Raw genomic sequence first — 17779 nt, forward strand, 5'->3', positions numbered from 1 at the left:
ACCCATGAAGGGAAGCGGTGTAAAGGAGGCGTTGGCGGTGGATCCAGCTGCTCCAGTTCTTCTGGCAGTCCCACAAAGGAAACTCCATCCTGGCATGGCTCCTCTGATCCCGACCCCTCCACCACCCCGTCCATGCTGTCAGGAAGCCCATCGTCAATGTCTGTTTCTTCAATGACCTGTGAGAAGGGCGAGGTGGCGGTGCCTGTGCTCTTGAGGGTGGAGGACGTGGAGGAAGGGGTCATGATGTCTATATTAACGTTGAGGTGGTGAAGTCTGTCCAAGCTGGGCTGCGGCTGGCTGTAATGCTTCTTCACCAGCTGGATGCTGTCTCTGGGGGTGAGCGGAGTGCGTACTTTGGGCAGCGTCATGCTGGTGCCTGACTGGTGAACTGGAGGGTTGGGGAAAGGGTTGTTGGTGGAGGGGGAGCGTGACAGGAGAGGGCTTTTAGGTATTATTCTGAGGGATGACTCTGGGGAGCTCGGTCCATGAGCCATCTCGTAGGCTGAGGATGAAGATGAAGAAGAGGAGGAAGAGTGAAGGCACTGAGAGCGGAACTTGCTGTTGAGCTCATCTGAGGAGTTGTCTCTGTCAGAGCCCCCCGCCTGACCTTCTGAGCCCACTGGGAGCTCTGGTCCGCTGATGGAAACAGGGCTGCTGGGACCCTCCCTGCTCCAACCCTGAGAGAGAGCATCGTGGGCCGCAAGGTCTCCGAGACAAATCCCTTTACTGGACTGGTCATGCGTCCTTTTCACATCTGAGGAGACACATTGAGAGCATTTGACAAAGTCAACATAACATGTTGGAACTGATGTTCAAGGACTACTCTCCTCTCCAAAATGAACCCGGTGATTTAAACTGGTAAAAATATTGAATAAAGCAGTTTTATGTTAAAAATCAGTGTTTCTTTGATGCTGTTGTGCATGACAGGGGGTGGGGCCAAGCTGCTGCTAATGTTTGCTAAGGTTGTTTTTCTGACAACTTAAAATCTAGACAACTGATGACTAAAATCCTTCATTCACTTAATAGTTAAAAAACTACCAAGACCTAAAAGTGTCCCAACTTCTATTAATTCTGACCCATTTGTGAATTTATGAATATATGTTTGTACAGCAAAACGTCCTAAGATTTAGTTTTAGTACATCCTCTCTGTATATATATAAGGAATCGAACATTTGATTTAAATATTTTTTACTTTGCGTGTGTGTGTGTGTGTGTATTTAAAGCATTAAAAAAAATCTTTGCAAAATAAAAGTGTATTGTAAAATACTGCTTAAAATTGGATAGAGAGTCCCTTTATGACAGCTTCTTGCACACAACCACAATCCTGACACATGTGAAATGGGGACATGATATCACTGACAGACGACGGCAACCAAATGACTGAGACCATGTCCTCTTGTGTAAAACTGAAGATTTCTTTAGGTTTGAACATTGCTGGAAACGTTTGGGACGATGTAAGTACACAACTTATAACAACTTAACTTAACAAAACCTAAAATGTATAAATTAACAAAATATATAACACAGGTCTCACTGTTTTCAGACATTTAAATGCAGAAAAGTTACATAATATCTTTAAAGTCCACCACTGATGGTTCTGTTCTCGTCATGTGATCAGCCAGACTTGAATTAAACAACAAGCTCATTGCTTCAAAGGCTTCCTGCTCCTCATCCCAAGATAACATAAATTAAGAGCAGCACACCTGTTGGCGAAGTCTTGATATTAGAGGCGGCTCCTCGGAGACCTGCTTGTCTCCAGCTGTCATCTTGAGCAGGTGGTGTGCCGGGGCAGCTGGGAGGAAACAGCGGACTGCTGGGCACCAGGTGGGTATCCATTACAGGGGAGGTGGCAGGAGATCCAGAGGAAGCAGGTTTCTCTAAGAGAGCTGGAGGAGGAGAAAGACGACACCAGGAACTCAGACTCTTTCCCACCAGAGCTCTCGGAAATTATTTTAACAGACACTTCAACTTGTCTACATGACCTTTGACTGCACTACTGCTAACAAAATACTTCATCTCCAATATTATAAGCGAGAAATATTATTATTTTTAAACTACATTATGTAAATCAAATCATTACATTTAATTTATGACTTCTAATCTGATGCTGAACTAGCTACCTTACATAAAATTAAGTTAATACAATATTTAACTATTGTTAAACCTAATAGTTTCTGTTGGTTGTCACCTTGTAGTTTGTCCTGCAGCAACATGATCTGTTCAGTCTGCTTCACGTTGGCCATTTTCAGCTGCTGGTTCTCCTGCTCCATCTGCAACACAGTACATATACAGTATAACTTACATGACAGCTGTTAGCAGATATCTACTTTGCAACTATTACAGCTGAAAAAACTTTTTAAAACATTTTTTAAAGCTGATATTGTAATTTTCATGTAAGTGATACGCTTCTTACGGCTGCTTTAATAAAGGGAAATTTCCAACATGGAGCCTATTTTCATGTGTTTTTTAAGTGACGAATGAAGTTCTATCAGGAAGACTTTCTTTGTGCTCATCCATTCACAATTCTCTTCATCCCACTCCCACTGCTTCCAGATTATGGGGGTTCACTCTTCTAGTTATCCAGTCTAACTTTGCCAATCAGGATGCTACTGCAAAATTTTAAATCTGCTCTCTCTTCTGCTGCTGTAAGCTGTCATTTTAGGCAGAATAGGCATGCCCTCCTCCACTCGGTTCAAATCAAATCACGTTTATTTATAAAGCACATTTAAAAACAACCAGAGCTGACCAAAGTGCTGTACAGAACATGTGAGTCAACATCAAATATCAATTAATCAAAGAAATCAGCATAATGTGGTAGTAGTAGTGCAACAAGGACCAGTGAAAGACAATCAAATGCCAGGGAATACCTACGAGTTTTTAGTTTTGCCTTGAACATAACTACAGTGGAGGCACATTTGATAGAAAAAGGTAAAGCATTCCACAGCTTGGGAGCGGCCACCGCAAAGGTCCGATCTTCCCTGCCCCTTGACTTTGAACGAGGCCAGGAGCAGCTGGTCTGAGGATCTGAGAGGTCTGGGGTTGGTGAGGGGGCACAGGAGCTCAGAGATGTACTGGGGTGCCAGGCCATTTAGGGATTTGAAGACGAACAGTAGGATTTTGAATTCTTCTTCTGAACATGTCCGGAAGCCAGTGCAGAGATGCCAGGACAGGCGTAATGCTTTCTCTCTTTTTTGTGCCGCTTATTAGTCTGGCAGTGGTATTCTGCACCAGCTCTGGGACAGAGAAGACTGGTTGATGACAAAATAAAGTGAGTTGCAATAATCGAGGTGAGAAGAAATTAGGGCGTTAGTGACGGTTTTCAGATCGTATGTGAGAGGAATGGTTTGACTTTGGTGATATTTCTGAGATGGAAAAAGCAACCTTTGACCATGGCGTTGATTTGTTTTTCAAATTTGAGTTTTGAATCAAATATGACACTAAGATTTCTGGCATGGGAATGAAGGTTGGGTGCCAGGGACCCTAGATGGGGAGCAATGTCCCCGGTGGTGTTTGAGGGACCGAATAGGACCACTTCGGTTTTACTGTTGTTTAACTGGAGACAGTTTGTCGACATCCAGAGTTTCACCTCCTGGAGACAGTCAAGGAGGGACTGAACTGAGCTGTTGTTGTTGTCACCAGATTCAAGCAGGATATATAACTGGGTGTCATCAGCGTAGCAGCGGTATGCAATGTTGTGTTCACCTCCAGCCATCGTATCCAGAGTCCAGGACAAACTCCATGGAGACTCATTCCTCTACTCATCCAGATCTTTGGCACTTCTCCATCTTCTCCTTGTCTTCTTCTCATCTCATCTTCACCATCTCTACCACCACCAGCGTCTAGACCCCAGGGGGATTCCCTATCTGACCACAGATTCATCACCCTCCTTGTATCATACCATCTCAAGGGGTTTAATCGCCAAAGACTTTTCACATTTTTCATTCTTATGTGCACATGCTAAAAAAATGGAGACAACAATTTTTGAAACTGGTCCAAGTTTGAGTGATAGCCCTGCAGCTGGCAGACGCAGAAGAGGCTGCAATGTAATCGTTTTGGGTGCACTGTCAATATACACCCTCTAAAAGTGCTTATTTTTGCCACTGACAGGCTCAGATTGTTATTATAGGTGCCTGACAACAATATTTAAAGGACCCTACAGAGAAATAAAATGTCTATCTTTACCTTTCCTTGATTTGGTCTGTTTCTTATTGTCTTCCTGCAACAAATCAACTCATGAGACTTCAGAATGAGACCTTGAGTGAGACTTGGTGAGATACAATAACAAACAGACCAGATCCAGTGAAAGATAAAGAAAACATGTTTTTTTCCCAGACACTAATGACAATCTGAGCCTCTCAGTAGGAAAAAACAAGCACTTGTAGGACTGTTCCCAAACATAAACTGTAGTCTCTTTCACAACCCCGTCTGCAGCTTGCTCAATAATGGAATAACTCAGAAAACTGTTGCTCCTATGACACAAAAACGTGGGAAAATAAGGTCCAAGTTGAAAAGTTTCCCGTTAAATACTGTCGTCATTGGTCGTCATTTGTGTATAACCAGTTGTAGATAATTAGCTTTTACGCAGAAGCTTCTCTTGTTGCTACAGATGATGTCTCTGAGCAGGGTGAGGGCTCTCCCAGAGGCTCCGACTTGAGTCAGGGGCGTTCCTCTACATGTGTGAGCTTACCTCTCGGAGCTTAAAGGTGACCCAGTCTTTAATCTTGGCAGCCTTCTCCTCAATAATCTTTGCCTCCTGGGCTCTGACTAAGATCTGCAGTCAAAGGAGAAACAGAGTTTGTGGATTATTTCAACTTACATTTTATGAACATAAATGGACATTTCTGCTCTTTATCTGATGGCTCCGTCCATACCTGTTTTTCCAGCTGCACCTCTAATCTCTTTATCACAGCATCTTTCTCTTGAACCTGATTGGTCAGGTCTTGGTACTTTCTGTACAACGAGCTCTCCGATTCGCTGGTTTGTATGTTTGCAGACTTCAGCTTTTCCTCCATGACATGGATCTGAAAATGTAATAATTAGAGGAGTGAATGCACGAGCATGGCCAGAAGAAAGCTCAAATTTGCATGATTCGTTTAGTTTTGAGGGGCAGCAGACGAAGTCAAGAAGAAAACACTGAAGATACTTTGCAGCCGTCTCTGACGAGGAGAAGCTTTCTAAGCCCTCAGGTATTTCTTGTTTTTAAAGAAAGGGCACCATTAAATTACCACCTACAGAAAACATCTGGAACGACTAGTAATGACGGCAAATAGGAGATTAAACACAGAGTATGTGTGACACATACATGTACGTCCCCTAACTCCAACTCAGTGGTTTGTAGACCAAAAAAAACCCACAAAATCCAGCTGACTGTGTGACTTTATGAATCCCAATTTAAGTATTTCTTACGTCACTCAACATTGAGCAATTCAAGGTCCACTTACTAGCTTTTATCCAGAACTTTCAACAAAAAAATCAAACTTTCTTAGCAGAGTTTTTGCTCCGATACAAACATTAAAGCTCTGAAAAAAGACAGTAAGTGGACTAACTTTGTCAAATCACTCAATGTAAAACTCAATTTATAAACAGGGATGGGAATCGAGAACCGGTTCTAGTTGAGAACCAGTTCCAAACTGTCTGTTCCATTTGAATCGTATGCTACCAAGCTTATAGATTTCTTTTATTCATGCCAGTATGTTTTTCTGACAATAGATTTTGAAACAATTACGTCAAAGTCATGTGTCTATGCTGCTGGAATCATGCAACAAGAAAGGGTCATGGCGGAGAGGAAGAAACGGTCCAAACCGTGTCTTCTTTTCATGTAGAAAATGATGACAGTGCTGCTTGTAGTGTCTGTAGAATGATCATTTCAATTGAGGGTGGAAACACCAGTAAAACGTGGCAACGTCTTTGTACACAACATGGGCTTAAATTCCAGGAATGCCATGTATTTGACATTTTACATACGAGCACTGCTGCTTCCCACCAAGAAGCAGCAATGAGGGTAAATATTCTTTAATGATAACATAAGCTCACACAGGTAGGCTTAGCAGATTCATGACTGGTTCAAGCTGAGAGCCGGTGACAAATATAGTGGTTTCACAGTGGGGCTTTTGCACACCTGAGTCACATGCAGGTCTTTTTTCCTACTCAGTGTTTAGACTCAGAGATAATTTAACAGTTGCTTTGACGCTGAAAACCTGTGGAGGCCTACTTTTTTCCCACACACAAAAACAGGAATCAGTGTGGGAATTGATAAAGAATCGGACACATAAGAAGAATCAGAAATAGTACTGTTATCAATAAAATCATACCAATTCCCATCCCTAAATATAAGTTCAGTTGTTACGGAAAAAGTTGACTGTGGCCCGCACAGATTGCATTGACAAGGACTTTCTTTATATGAAGCATCACTTAAACTCATGCAGGACACAGAAGGCATACGCCTCAGCTGTAATCAGCAGACAGCCAGCTGATTGAGTCATTGTTCCCAATCAGCCACACACCAATCACAGCCCATTCTCACAACAATGCGATCAATTTAAGCATTGCACTTCTTGTTTTAGCTTGGCATGCTTCTTGTCTAATCCAGGGACCACCTTAAGAGCAGAGCCCTCAGCGTCAAGCATTTATCGCAATAAATGGTTAAATCAAGACGAGAGTGTTCCTGACAGAATGGTTGATTTGACTCAATTTTTAAGTTTGTTTTCTAGTTTTTTAATGATAATTCTGGTTTATTTCTACAGTTTTATTCATGTAGTTTTGGCCATCATCAGTTATGACAACACTGTCACCACCAAAGTACCAAAGTACTCATTGACATCCACAAATGTGGCAAAATTGCGACAACATCATCCAATGAGGCAAAAAATGAGCGGTCAGATGTTTACACAGATTTTAAGCAAGCAAATGATTATTTAAACCAACTTTTGGGGGTAAAACCAGAAGCAAGTTAGTAATAATCCTGTGTGATACTCAACGGCAAATATAGTAGATTTATTACATTTATTTTGTCAAATGCTTTGGTCCAAAGTTACTTATAAAAAGTGCATTCAAACTCAAAATGGGTTACCTATAACAAAAGGCATAATTTGACAGTTTGTCTTTGTATTCCTTCTCCAAGTAAGTTCAATGAGTTCACATGACTGCTGGTGGAATTATCCTTTAATATTTCACAAGCTGTGGTCAAAAGGATGACAAAGCATCCCTCTACCTGTTTCTCAGCGCTCTCAGCCCGCTGGTCAGCCTCTGTCACTCTCTGCTCCAGCTCCTGCATCTGAAACAGAGACAACAGAAGTTACAACGGATTGAACACATCATACATCAGCCAGTCTTCAACAGTTACATCTACAGCCCAGGGCAACAGGTTCTGGCAAGACACATCCCATAACCTGCCACAAAACACCTGATTAGACAGACAGACAGACAGACCACCAAGCCAGAAGTCGACACAAACACACACCTACACGTGCATGCAGACACACTTAATCCTTCCTAATCACTGTTGCCATAGGGAAGACATTTCAAAGATTAATGAGCTTTAACAAACCAACTGTGTAAGGAACATTCCTAATTAAGACAATCTCACAATAATAATAAAAGCGGCTGAGAGAGCAGAACAAGGAGGATAATCTCCTGTAACAAAATCAAATGAAGGAGTGGTGCTTTAAGCAGAGGGGCACAGGCAGCAGAGAGGCCCTCAGACATCTTTCCAGCGCTGGTCAAACAACAGTGTGATAGAAGAATGCTACTACGTGTGTGCACAAGCTTGCGTCACCTTTTGTGCAGGCATGCATGCTCATGCTTTCAAAGGCAAACACTGTCCATCCTGCACACATCTGCAAGTACCCTCTCTCTCAGCAACACACACACCAGCTCAACACGGGACTCCCTTTCTTCTGAGCTCAGTGACCCAGCTGAAAGGAGAGCAAACATACTGATGGATTCACTCTGCCTGCGAGATGCATTTGAATTCCTCCCATCATCTTTGTTTCCCTTCCCTTTGTTTCGTTTTTTCTTTCTTTCTCTCTTCTCGTCACCTCCATAAAAGGCCTCCAGATTCCCAGAATCCACTGCTCACACAAGGTTTGAACACTTCCTCGCAGCCAGATTAACATTCACTAAAGCCAGAGCTCATGTAGATGGTTAGTGGTTGGATGACTCCTCACCTCAAGGTCAAAAGCCTTCGCCATGACTCAAAGGCTTTACTGAGCATGAGCCAAAGAGCAAACAGCACTTTGTCCTCCACTCAAAAAAACAATAAATAGAAGAGGCAAGCACTTGAAGGGAATGTAAAGAAAGTAAGAAGTCACAATGTGGAACAGATGTGAGAGGTAGTCATCAGAAGACGGCCTAAAAAACTGCCACATCCAGTTAGAGGAGGCGTTAGAGGTCAGAGGTGGAGGTGGTTGAACCTCGACATAAATGAGTTCAAAAGAACAAATGGTGACACTATCAGGAAGCCTCTAAAAGTTTATGCAGAGAACAACTTCAGCATCACACCTCAGGTTCAAGCGACTTTCTTTAAAAAAGACTTCACCCGCAAAATGACCATTTGTATACCAATAACTCATTGTGTGTTACATTGATTTGTGAGGAAGACTTTGTTTTGCTGGTACGCCTCAATGGCACGAACGAAGAATCCAAAAAAAAAAAAAAAAAAAAGCAAACATTCTACATAAATTGAAGTCATGACCACGTTTAACAACAGTGAAAATCTATCAAAACTCTCGCACAACTTGTGCAGTATAATCCAATGCTCATTTATCCAGTTGAATGCTCAGTACTTCCTAAACACATACATTTTCAGTAAATATGTCACATTATTAAACCCTTACGCCAACAAGTTGCGTGCCCTGAGTATGCCTGAGCACATATGTGTGTGTGAGTACTGCTTTTTTGTTGTTGAATATTTTATTTTACAAGCTGTGGTCAATTTAGCATGAACATCACAACCAATTCCCCCCAATAAAATGAAAAAAACCAACAAAAAAAACAACAAAAAAAAAAACTAATATAAAGACACATCTCAAAAAAACAGTTAGCCAAAATAAATGAATAAATAAAAAAATCTATTTTGTGACTCTTCTGTTACTAAGATATCTCAGCCATTTCCTATAAGTGCTGCTTGAGTAGAGCTCAAATGCGTGCGGGTGCCCAAGTGCACTTGTCGTTTGCAGGGCTGCCCCTTGATAGTCGAAGATTCTAATCATCAGTCAGAGACCCCTCAGTCGACTGAGACTGCTTTAAATGTTTTTGCTTTTGCTAGTCAGTGTGCTGTGCAGAGTACTTCTGAGAATGTTTTAGTCACCAGATTTTGCTGTGGATGGAGTGCCCTTTACTATCACGTTACTCTTTGGTACAGACAGCTGTGACTCTGAGATAACACTTTCTGCTCACTTCTGCTTGGACGTGATGAATTTACAGCTTACAGATAGTTACTGTGACACAGTCTCTGGCTTTCTGTCTCTGTTGTTAGTGCCGTTAGCTTGTTTACTATACTACATGAATGCTGCTGTCATACTGAATATCCCGCTGAGCCGGTTGAAACTTTAAAATTCATATGGGGAAAAACAACAACAAATTGTCGAATATTCGCATTAAACGCATCTGATTCAACTGAAATAATTCTGAGTTGGGTACAGCCCTACTCATAAGTGCATGACACTTTGTTCTGACATGTTAGTGAAAAGTCATGTGTGGGAAGCACTGGGTAAATGAAACCTACATTACACTGCACAAGTTGTGTCAGAGTTTGTAAAAGGATGTTTTGATATAGTTCCTCTGCTGTTAAACGCAGTCCCCGTTTACTTTAGTTCATCAAGATTGTTCGCTTTTGTTGGATTTTTCGTTCACGGTCGAGTAACTGATATACAAATGGTAATTTGTGTGATACTTGCCGAAACTGTCACTATATTCTAAAAGACGTACATGAGAGAAATGGTCTGTAAAAAAAAAACCTTCCTGCTGCTTGTAGTAGCATTCGAAAGACTTAACTGTAGTGCACCAAAAAAGACCAATTAGAGCCAAGGAGTCTCTTATGCAGCTGTCAATCATGTCAATCACAGCTCAAGAACTGCTGTCAAACTGTCGCATGAATCAAGAGTCTATTACAGCATTACGTAACGTAGTGTACTGTTTAGCTGCAGGCTACAGCTGATTCAATAAGTGGAGACATATTTTATGGTAAAATTGGATTTTTTATGCTTTCAGATTAGTTATGCTACTTAAAAATATTAGCACATACTCCCTGGTAACTGCAGAGCAGGGGTCGCGTTAACCAGATATTCTCGGTCACTGACTGTTTTTTTACAGCAATGACTGGAAAATCTGAAGGCCGTCGGTCATTTGGACCGGTTGCAATTACCACCCCTGCCCACTTGGTGGCGGAGTGCACAGTCAGTGGTTTAAGTGGCTGCCGTTTTCACACTGCAGAGAAAAAGTCATTCATCTGCTTCATGTAGCGTTGTTGACATAACAGCCTGGACAAACCAGATGCGTTAGTGCCGCAGAAGTCCTGCGAGTATACTCGCAGGCGCTTGACTGTCCACACAGGCAGCGCATTTCTCCCGCGCTCTCCGTGCTGGTTAAACATCGACTCCACTCGTCTGTTCCCGTCAGTACTCGGTTTTTCACTTCAACAGGTCATTTAAACATGGGTAAATCCATATTTTAATCGTTTTTTATCACGTAATAAGTTAATGACAATTTGTCATTGCATGTCCATGTATTGAGCGTGTTGGATAAACACTGAATGAATAGGACATATTGTTCTGACCATTTTATTCATGTAGTTATGTCTGTAGGCTCAGTGACACAAAATTAAAATTGTAATGAAGTGATTAGGGTATTGAAAAATGTGTTCGGTTATGCACTGTTGTGTTATTTTAAATTACAAACACAGTATTTTCTCCTCACGTTCCTAAATGCATGCTGTTGTTATTTTATTTTGAAAATTGGCCGGATTCTCTCATCTTTTCTGTGTCCGACTTCCTGTTTGGTACGATCCGCTCTATCCAGCTTGACAGAAGCGCTCGCGGCTCGCGTGAAAAATAGACCAGATGCCGAACTGAAGCACTGCAGTGTGCGGATGTTCATCTTTTCGTTCATGTCCTTATTAATGCACACTTTATAACTTGCTTGTTGGATTTATTAAAAACAAACGAATGAAAGCTAAATGTCTTTGAATATCTTTATTATCATTTAAAAACTAAAATTAAAATGACCGGTAAAAATAGATTATGACCGGATTTTTATGACCCTGTCGGTCAAAATGACCGGTGACGAAAAAGTCTAGTGCAACGTCTGCTGCAGAGGTACCTCTGGTTGGGAATCACTACATCTACACAACTACACAACTACACGACATCTCTGCCTTGAGCTCTAACTCAGTCTGAGTGATCTGATGGTAACAAATTGACCTCTGTAACCTTAAGGCCATCAGATATGGACTGTGTAAGCTACTGCTGTCAGTTTCTCTCTCTGTCTGTTTAGTCACTGCAGAGAGTCCAACTGTTGAGGCTTGAGCAGGCGTGAGACAAATATGTCTGCAATCCAGCATCTGTCAGGCCACAGTGCAACACATTAGCTCCTGCTGCTGCTGAGGAGGCAGAAAATGGACGAGGTGGGAGTCGTGTTTCGTAAAGCTTTGTGTTAGCAGTCTGAGTTATATATGGTATCTCTGGAATTTAAGGATAAGTCCTGTGATATTCTGTATTTTTCTTGCCGTCGACAAATCCCATGAAAAGACTAAAACCAGCAGTGGATTGATGTTAACATGTTCCTGCAGTTAGCATGAACATGCAAAGATCCTACTGTACGTACACGTCCTCCTGCTGCTGTAAATAATCGTTAGAGCAACAAATCCATGGCTAAAAATAGTCCCCAACAAATGCACCACTCATATATTTATGACTCACTTTTTAAGAATTAAGTCTGTATATATATACTGACAATAACAAAAAAATAGAAGATCACCAGCCTATTCCTACTTTTCTGTAGAGGTTTGCAGAATAATCTTGTCGGGAAGCAGAGCGTTGGCGTCCTCCGTTTGAACATGGATTCCAGGGGAAGTGATAATGTCCAGAGAGGTGAAGATAAGATGAGAGCCAGCTACAGACATCAGATCATCTGCTTCTCACACAGCGAACACATTTGTCACTGCAAAATAACTGTTTATGGTTACTGCCGGAAACAACTGACAGAGGTTTGAGATCTGATCCTGTCAGCATTTTCACCACTTTCAACCTCTATTTGTTTACACTGCTCATGTGATCTGGATCTGAACATCTGATGGTACCAACACTGGTCACAAAGGACATTAATTTAAACATTGGAGAATATGGTTTCACTGAGTGCTCCACCTGCCTCTCAACTTTAATCATTAACACTTGTGCACAGCTGATGGTTAGTTATGACTCCAGCTCAAACATTAAATGCTAAAGAAAACCTGTACACAAGAAGGGAGGGAGGGTGGACAGACTGGCAAAAAATGAAAAAGGCAGTGGTGGAGAAAAGTAAAATAAAGACATCACACAGTGTGAATACTATGTGGGGTATCAGCATTTAAACACTGTACTCTAACAGTAACTTATAATGTTATGATGACTATAACGCCTCAGTGAACTCGTGAGACTTTCCTTGAGACTTGGCTGGACACAATAACAAACAGATTGGATCGAGTGAAGGTGAAGCAAATAGTGGACCAATTTCAAAAAATGTTGTGTCCATTAGTCACTTAAGCCCAGTTTCCACCGAGCAGTACGGTTCAGATCAGTTCGGTGCGCTTTTTTTCCATTTCCACTGTGAAAAGTTGTGGATGGTACCAATGGAACCGTTCCGTACCATCCCCATTCTTGGTCCCCCCTCTGTTGGGGTACCTAGCACACAGATCTGGTACTAAAAGGTGGAGCTGCAGTCTGTTGATTGGTCAACTCTGCTCAGGGCTTAGTTGTGGCTGGTTTTGAGGCTCATGTAACCACTGTTCATACTGTGGAGAGTTTTATTAGTAAACTGTAACTATAAAATAAAGGATGTTTTGCTGCCTCTTGCAGCAGCTGGAGTCTGAGAAAAAATAACTTAATTCACTGGGCCGACTGCCGGTAATTTTCAAGGTGGAACATTTACTTGTAATGTTACCTAATGTATGAGTTGATGAAGTGAATCCATCAGCATACCTTAAATGTCACTGTGATAACTTTACTTTTTATTGTCTCTCTTGGATGCCACAGACTTTTGTTATGAGTGGATCTTCAGGCGTTTAAAAATATATATTAATTTCGACCGGGTTATGTGAACTGCATATATCTCAAAGCTCACTCGGAGAAAAAAAAGTGTCACTGAGCGTGGTTCCTGTGGGCTCCGCCAACACTAAACCCCTGAGCTTGCCTGAGAAGGACTAAATGCACAAACCCACTATCTTTAAAGGAGCTATATGTAAGAAATCTAAAGCAAATAGTCGTAAAATCCTCCTAATATGTCACAGAGATTAAGGAATAATGTTCATATAACATACTGATCTCACCGACAACAATAGTACGGCCAGAATATTTGCATTTAAAAAAAAATTACGGTCCGCAAATCATGTTTATGTTTTGAATTTGTGTTTTGGCCTGTTGCGCCACCCACCGCCATCTACCAGTCAGGCAGTCAGTAGAGTCTCAGCATCAGTTACAGTTACAACTGAGCTACAGCAGCACAGCAAGCAGCATTAGCAGTGTCCCAGTACATAGCATTAGCAGTCTCCTCAGCTGTATTCCGGCAGTAGCATTAGCAGCAGAGAAGCTGGACTTGCTCGAACGGTCCGCTGGAAAACCGAAGATCAAGGACGCGGCGGCATGGCCCTGCCACGGCAGCCGCCCGTGGGCAAACAAATCAGTCTCCAGCATGCCACTGTCCAGCAAGCGTGCCACTGTCCAGCAACCTCGAATCTGTGGGGGGGGGCACGACTCGCAGCAGTATTTTGAATTGGAGTGCAGTAACCGTTTTGGCCACATTTTTACATACAGCGCCTTTAAATATCCCATGGAGAGAGACTCTCATTGCAGCCTGTTTTATTTTGTTCTGAAAATGTCGGTGTGCAGCCTCTTTCTGTGGACGATAAATGAGGTGCAGACTTCCCTCTGTGGAAATACAGTGAGTGCTGGACGGAGCAGTGAGTGACAACAACCCCGCCCGAATGAAAGAGGTTTTTTTTTTATGTTCTCAGAAACATATTTTAGCTTTCTGTTCGATCATTTGTTACCGGCCAGCCGCCATTTTATTTTTCAGACATGCATCTACTATTACGTCATCCACTAGTGGGAGCATTTATTGGTCCAGTGCGACACAGTGCATTCTGGTACTTGTAGGTTTCCTTCCTCTTAAGCAAAAGCAAATGCCACAGCTCTGTGTCTCTGTTTTCTCTGGTCATGTGGCACCAATTTCAAAAGTATTTGCGTCTTTGTACTGCACAAACAGCCCAGTTTTACAAGACTATCTTTCCAGCAATGAAACACTTCTTTAACCCATCCCTCGGAGGGTTAAACACAGACTACAAATGAGATAACCGACCTTAACATTAAAAACAGACGAAGGCGGCTGAACTATTAAGACGGAGCTGGTCCAAACAAATCCTCTCATGAAAATAAATGTTTATACACACACATGTGAACCTGCTGACCTCTCTGCAGTCATCCTCTCTGACTGATACCACTGAGTCAAACAACTGTGTTTTGCTCCTCAAGCCACGTGAGGCTTATGGAGATTAATCTAATTGGTCCAGTATTAGATTATCCACGTAATGAAAGAAACCTTGAAGTGGGAATACCACCCAATTTAAAATTCCTCTTAATAAGGTATTTCTATATCATGGGACAACCTAAAGACATTCGACACGGGTATATCTTCTCCTATATTTCAATCAGTCCTCCATACTAAGTCAAAAAACGTCCAGTATTGTGACTTCAATGTTTTGCTTTTTTAGGCTAAATCATTTATTTTCAATTCTACAGCTATGTCACATCTACACCAGAAAACATGCTACATTTCCCCCCAAATCTCTTTCACTTCTTTCTGTAAGGAAAAGTTTCTGTTTTCACGAGGCACCAGCTGACAGCTGTCGATTGCACTTTTCCTAATCCACAGTAAAAACTCTTAAATGGAGTACTCGTCCTGTTAAACTCCTCACAAGGCAAATGGGGCATCTCCTCCTCTCTTCTCCTCTCCTTTCTCTTCTCCCTCACTCTGGGGATAAATGCCATGTCACAGGCAACCACGTCAACTTTTTTTTTTCTCTCATGTTTTTCCATACCAAAGTGGGTCAATGCGTAAAACACTCCTAACTTGGCAAAAGAGGAGATGAAGAGCGTGAAGCAGACTTTCCAAACAGTAATAACATGACGGCATGGTAGTCACTCAGCACCCTCCCTCACCCCTGAAAAAAAAAAAACTCAGAAAAACACACTCAGCAGCACGGGCCTCCACTTAAACCCTCCTCAGTGTGTGTGTGTGTGTTTGTGTGTGTCAGAGTGTGTATGCATGTATGTTTATGAGAGAGGAACTAAAAGTGAGGGATTAATCAGCCTATTTTCTTGGCAACGTGGCCAAAAAAACATTTAACAGCGAATACAGTGCGTGCTGCCTGGGTATGAACTGGGCAGTAATTAGTCCATTTTCAGAAAGCTTTAACTCTTTTCTATTCTTGGCATCATGGCTGAAATGTAAAGTGAACATGCAGATATGTACATACACTACTTTAAGTGTGTGTTAATAAGGCAAAGCAAGCTGCAACTTATGGCTTGATTTGTGGGTTTAGGATAAGGCTGACCTTATTCTATGTTTTTCTCATGCTGACCTCTACACTCTGTCTTTCTCTGTCCTTCTAATAAACTTCTATAATGAGTCTTAAACCCTTAAGCCTATTTTGTCCTACTGAAGACGTAGATCTTAATAAACAGCTCACAGATATATTCTGCTGCAGATTAAAGGGACAGTTCACACCAAAAATCAAAAATGGATATTTTTTCTCTCACCTGTAGTAACTTCATATTTTCCCCAAAAATCAAAGAAATATGCCATGCAAAGTTTTTTTGTTATCTCACAGTCAGAGTTAGGCGGAATTTATACTGTGTTGAATCGACGCCATAACCTACGCCACAGCCTGACATGCACCTCCCTAGAAATGTAACTACATGTAGCGGCGACACAGACCTCCTGTTTATTTTTGTAAGCTGAAACCATTTCCCTCAGTGGAAAGCTTTATTTACTTTAATTTCACAGATAAGAAACAATAAATTGTGAAGACAATAAAGCCTCCAAAAATAGCATTTAATTCTTGTGTGTGATTTATCCTGGCTTCATATGAGAAGGGAAAATCTCTGCTTGTCACTAGGCTAATTTATACAATGTAAAATGCCATAGGCTTGTGCTAATAACGTTAGCATGTTGTATTTGTTTGGAAAACGTGTTTAGTATAAGACAGTTGTTTTGTCAGTGAACCTTGTCAGTTGTAATGGAGCCGAATTTTGTAACGTTACCTTTGTTAAATGTTGCTGTTGTCCCTGGCTTTATAGGAAGAGGAAAAGTCTGCTAGCTGCTAGGCTAAAGTGTTTGTCTGTGAATACGAGTTATAGTGAAGCTGATTTGTGTATTTGTGTTTGACACAATCTCTATTAAGCTATGATTAATGTGTGTTTAATGTGTGTTTTGAACCAACTAAACTTTACAGCACTTCACAGAAACCTTCGCCGCCGACCAGTGTTTTGGAGGTGTAACTGCAGAGTGATACAGACACACCACCACACAAGTATAAATGCTCACAATGGCGTAGGCTCTGCAGCACAATTATAAATCCCCCTTAAGCATTTCGACTTAGACTACTTAGTTCTTCAACTTAAAGCAACCTGTGTCTCTGCGTTCATGTCATCCCCACTTGCAGCAATTTTCATGGGCTGTGTTTCATAACTGTTCTTCATGGATGTAGCTACATGAAAAGAATAGTCATCCCTCTATATAGCTAGCTATATATGTAAAAAGATGACAAAGCTGTGAAAACAGCTGTCAATGACCACAACATCCGACCTATTTGAGTTTCTGACCAATTCAGAGATGCTGGGGATGATTCAGAGATCTGGAACCTGTTAAGAGTTTCTGGGTAACAACTGAGCTATAAATCACAGAACAGTAAGTTAGATCAGACTTTTAGCTACACAAACAGCACTTGCTTCTAAGATCAATTGTTAGTTTTAAACCTATTTATGGGAATGTTTACAATAAGAAAAACACACTGTGTATCATGAGATGTATCCATTAATGAATAAAAATCCACTCTGCTGGTATAGATCCTCCTCCAAGATTATGTGGTGGAAAAACTCTTCACTAATGACTTTCTCACAGTTATAAGTGTGTGTGTGTGTGTGTGTGTGTGTGTGTGTGTGTGTGTGTGTGTGTTGCACTGGATCTCGCAGACAAGCTGGAGGTCTGACAGAACCTGAGAGAGGACACAGCAGGGAGTCGTCCTGCTCTTATCGGGCACATGGGTTATGTTTGGACTGTAAACATCCTGCTGACTGACTGAATGAATCACTCTGACACTCCAGAATTAGAGATGATACAGAGAGCGAACCGCTGTGACACTCCAAACAAAGGCAGCCCCCGAGCTATCTGAGTCTATAAAAAACAGCCACTTGTGGAGATACAAAGAAAGCCGACTGAAAACTGTAGAAAAGTCAAGACAGGAGAACAACTTTGCTGCTACTCCTCCTCCCTGTAATCCAAACACTTCCACTCTTTTACCAACAAATCT

The 17779-nt window shown here is 41.6% G+C and overlaps 1 protein-coding gene across 1 annotated transcript in view; it reads right to left on the reverse strand.

Moving 5' to 3' along the window:
• plekhh1 (pleckstrin homology domain containing, family H (with MyTH4 domain) member 1) overlaps window positions 1–17779 on the reverse strand; it is a 55434-nt gene that overhangs the window by 27759 nt on the left and 9896 nt on the right. Inside the window, exons 3-8 of the mRNA XM_049596514.1 lie at window positions 7211–7273; window positions 4872–5021; window positions 4688–4771; window positions 2189–2270; window positions 1704–1886; window positions 3–754 (exon numbers count right to left, since the gene is read on the reverse strand). Of these exons, the coding sequence (XP_049452471.1) occupies window positions 3–754; window positions 1704–1886; window positions 2189–2270; window positions 4688–4771; window positions 4872–5021; window positions 7211–7273 (1314 nt within the window). The remainder of the gene's footprint in view (window positions 1–2; window positions 755–1703; window positions 1887–2188; window positions 2271–4687; window positions 4772–4871; window positions 5022–7210; window positions 7274–17779) is intronic.

The sequence above is a fragment of the Epinephelus fuscoguttatus genome, linkage group LG14, assembly GCF_011397635.1.
Source record: "Epinephelus fuscoguttatus linkage group LG14, E.fuscoguttatus.final_Chr_v1".
Classification (NCBI taxonomy): Eukaryota; Metazoa; Chordata; class Actinopteri; order Perciformes; family Serranidae; genus Epinephelus; species Epinephelus fuscoguttatus.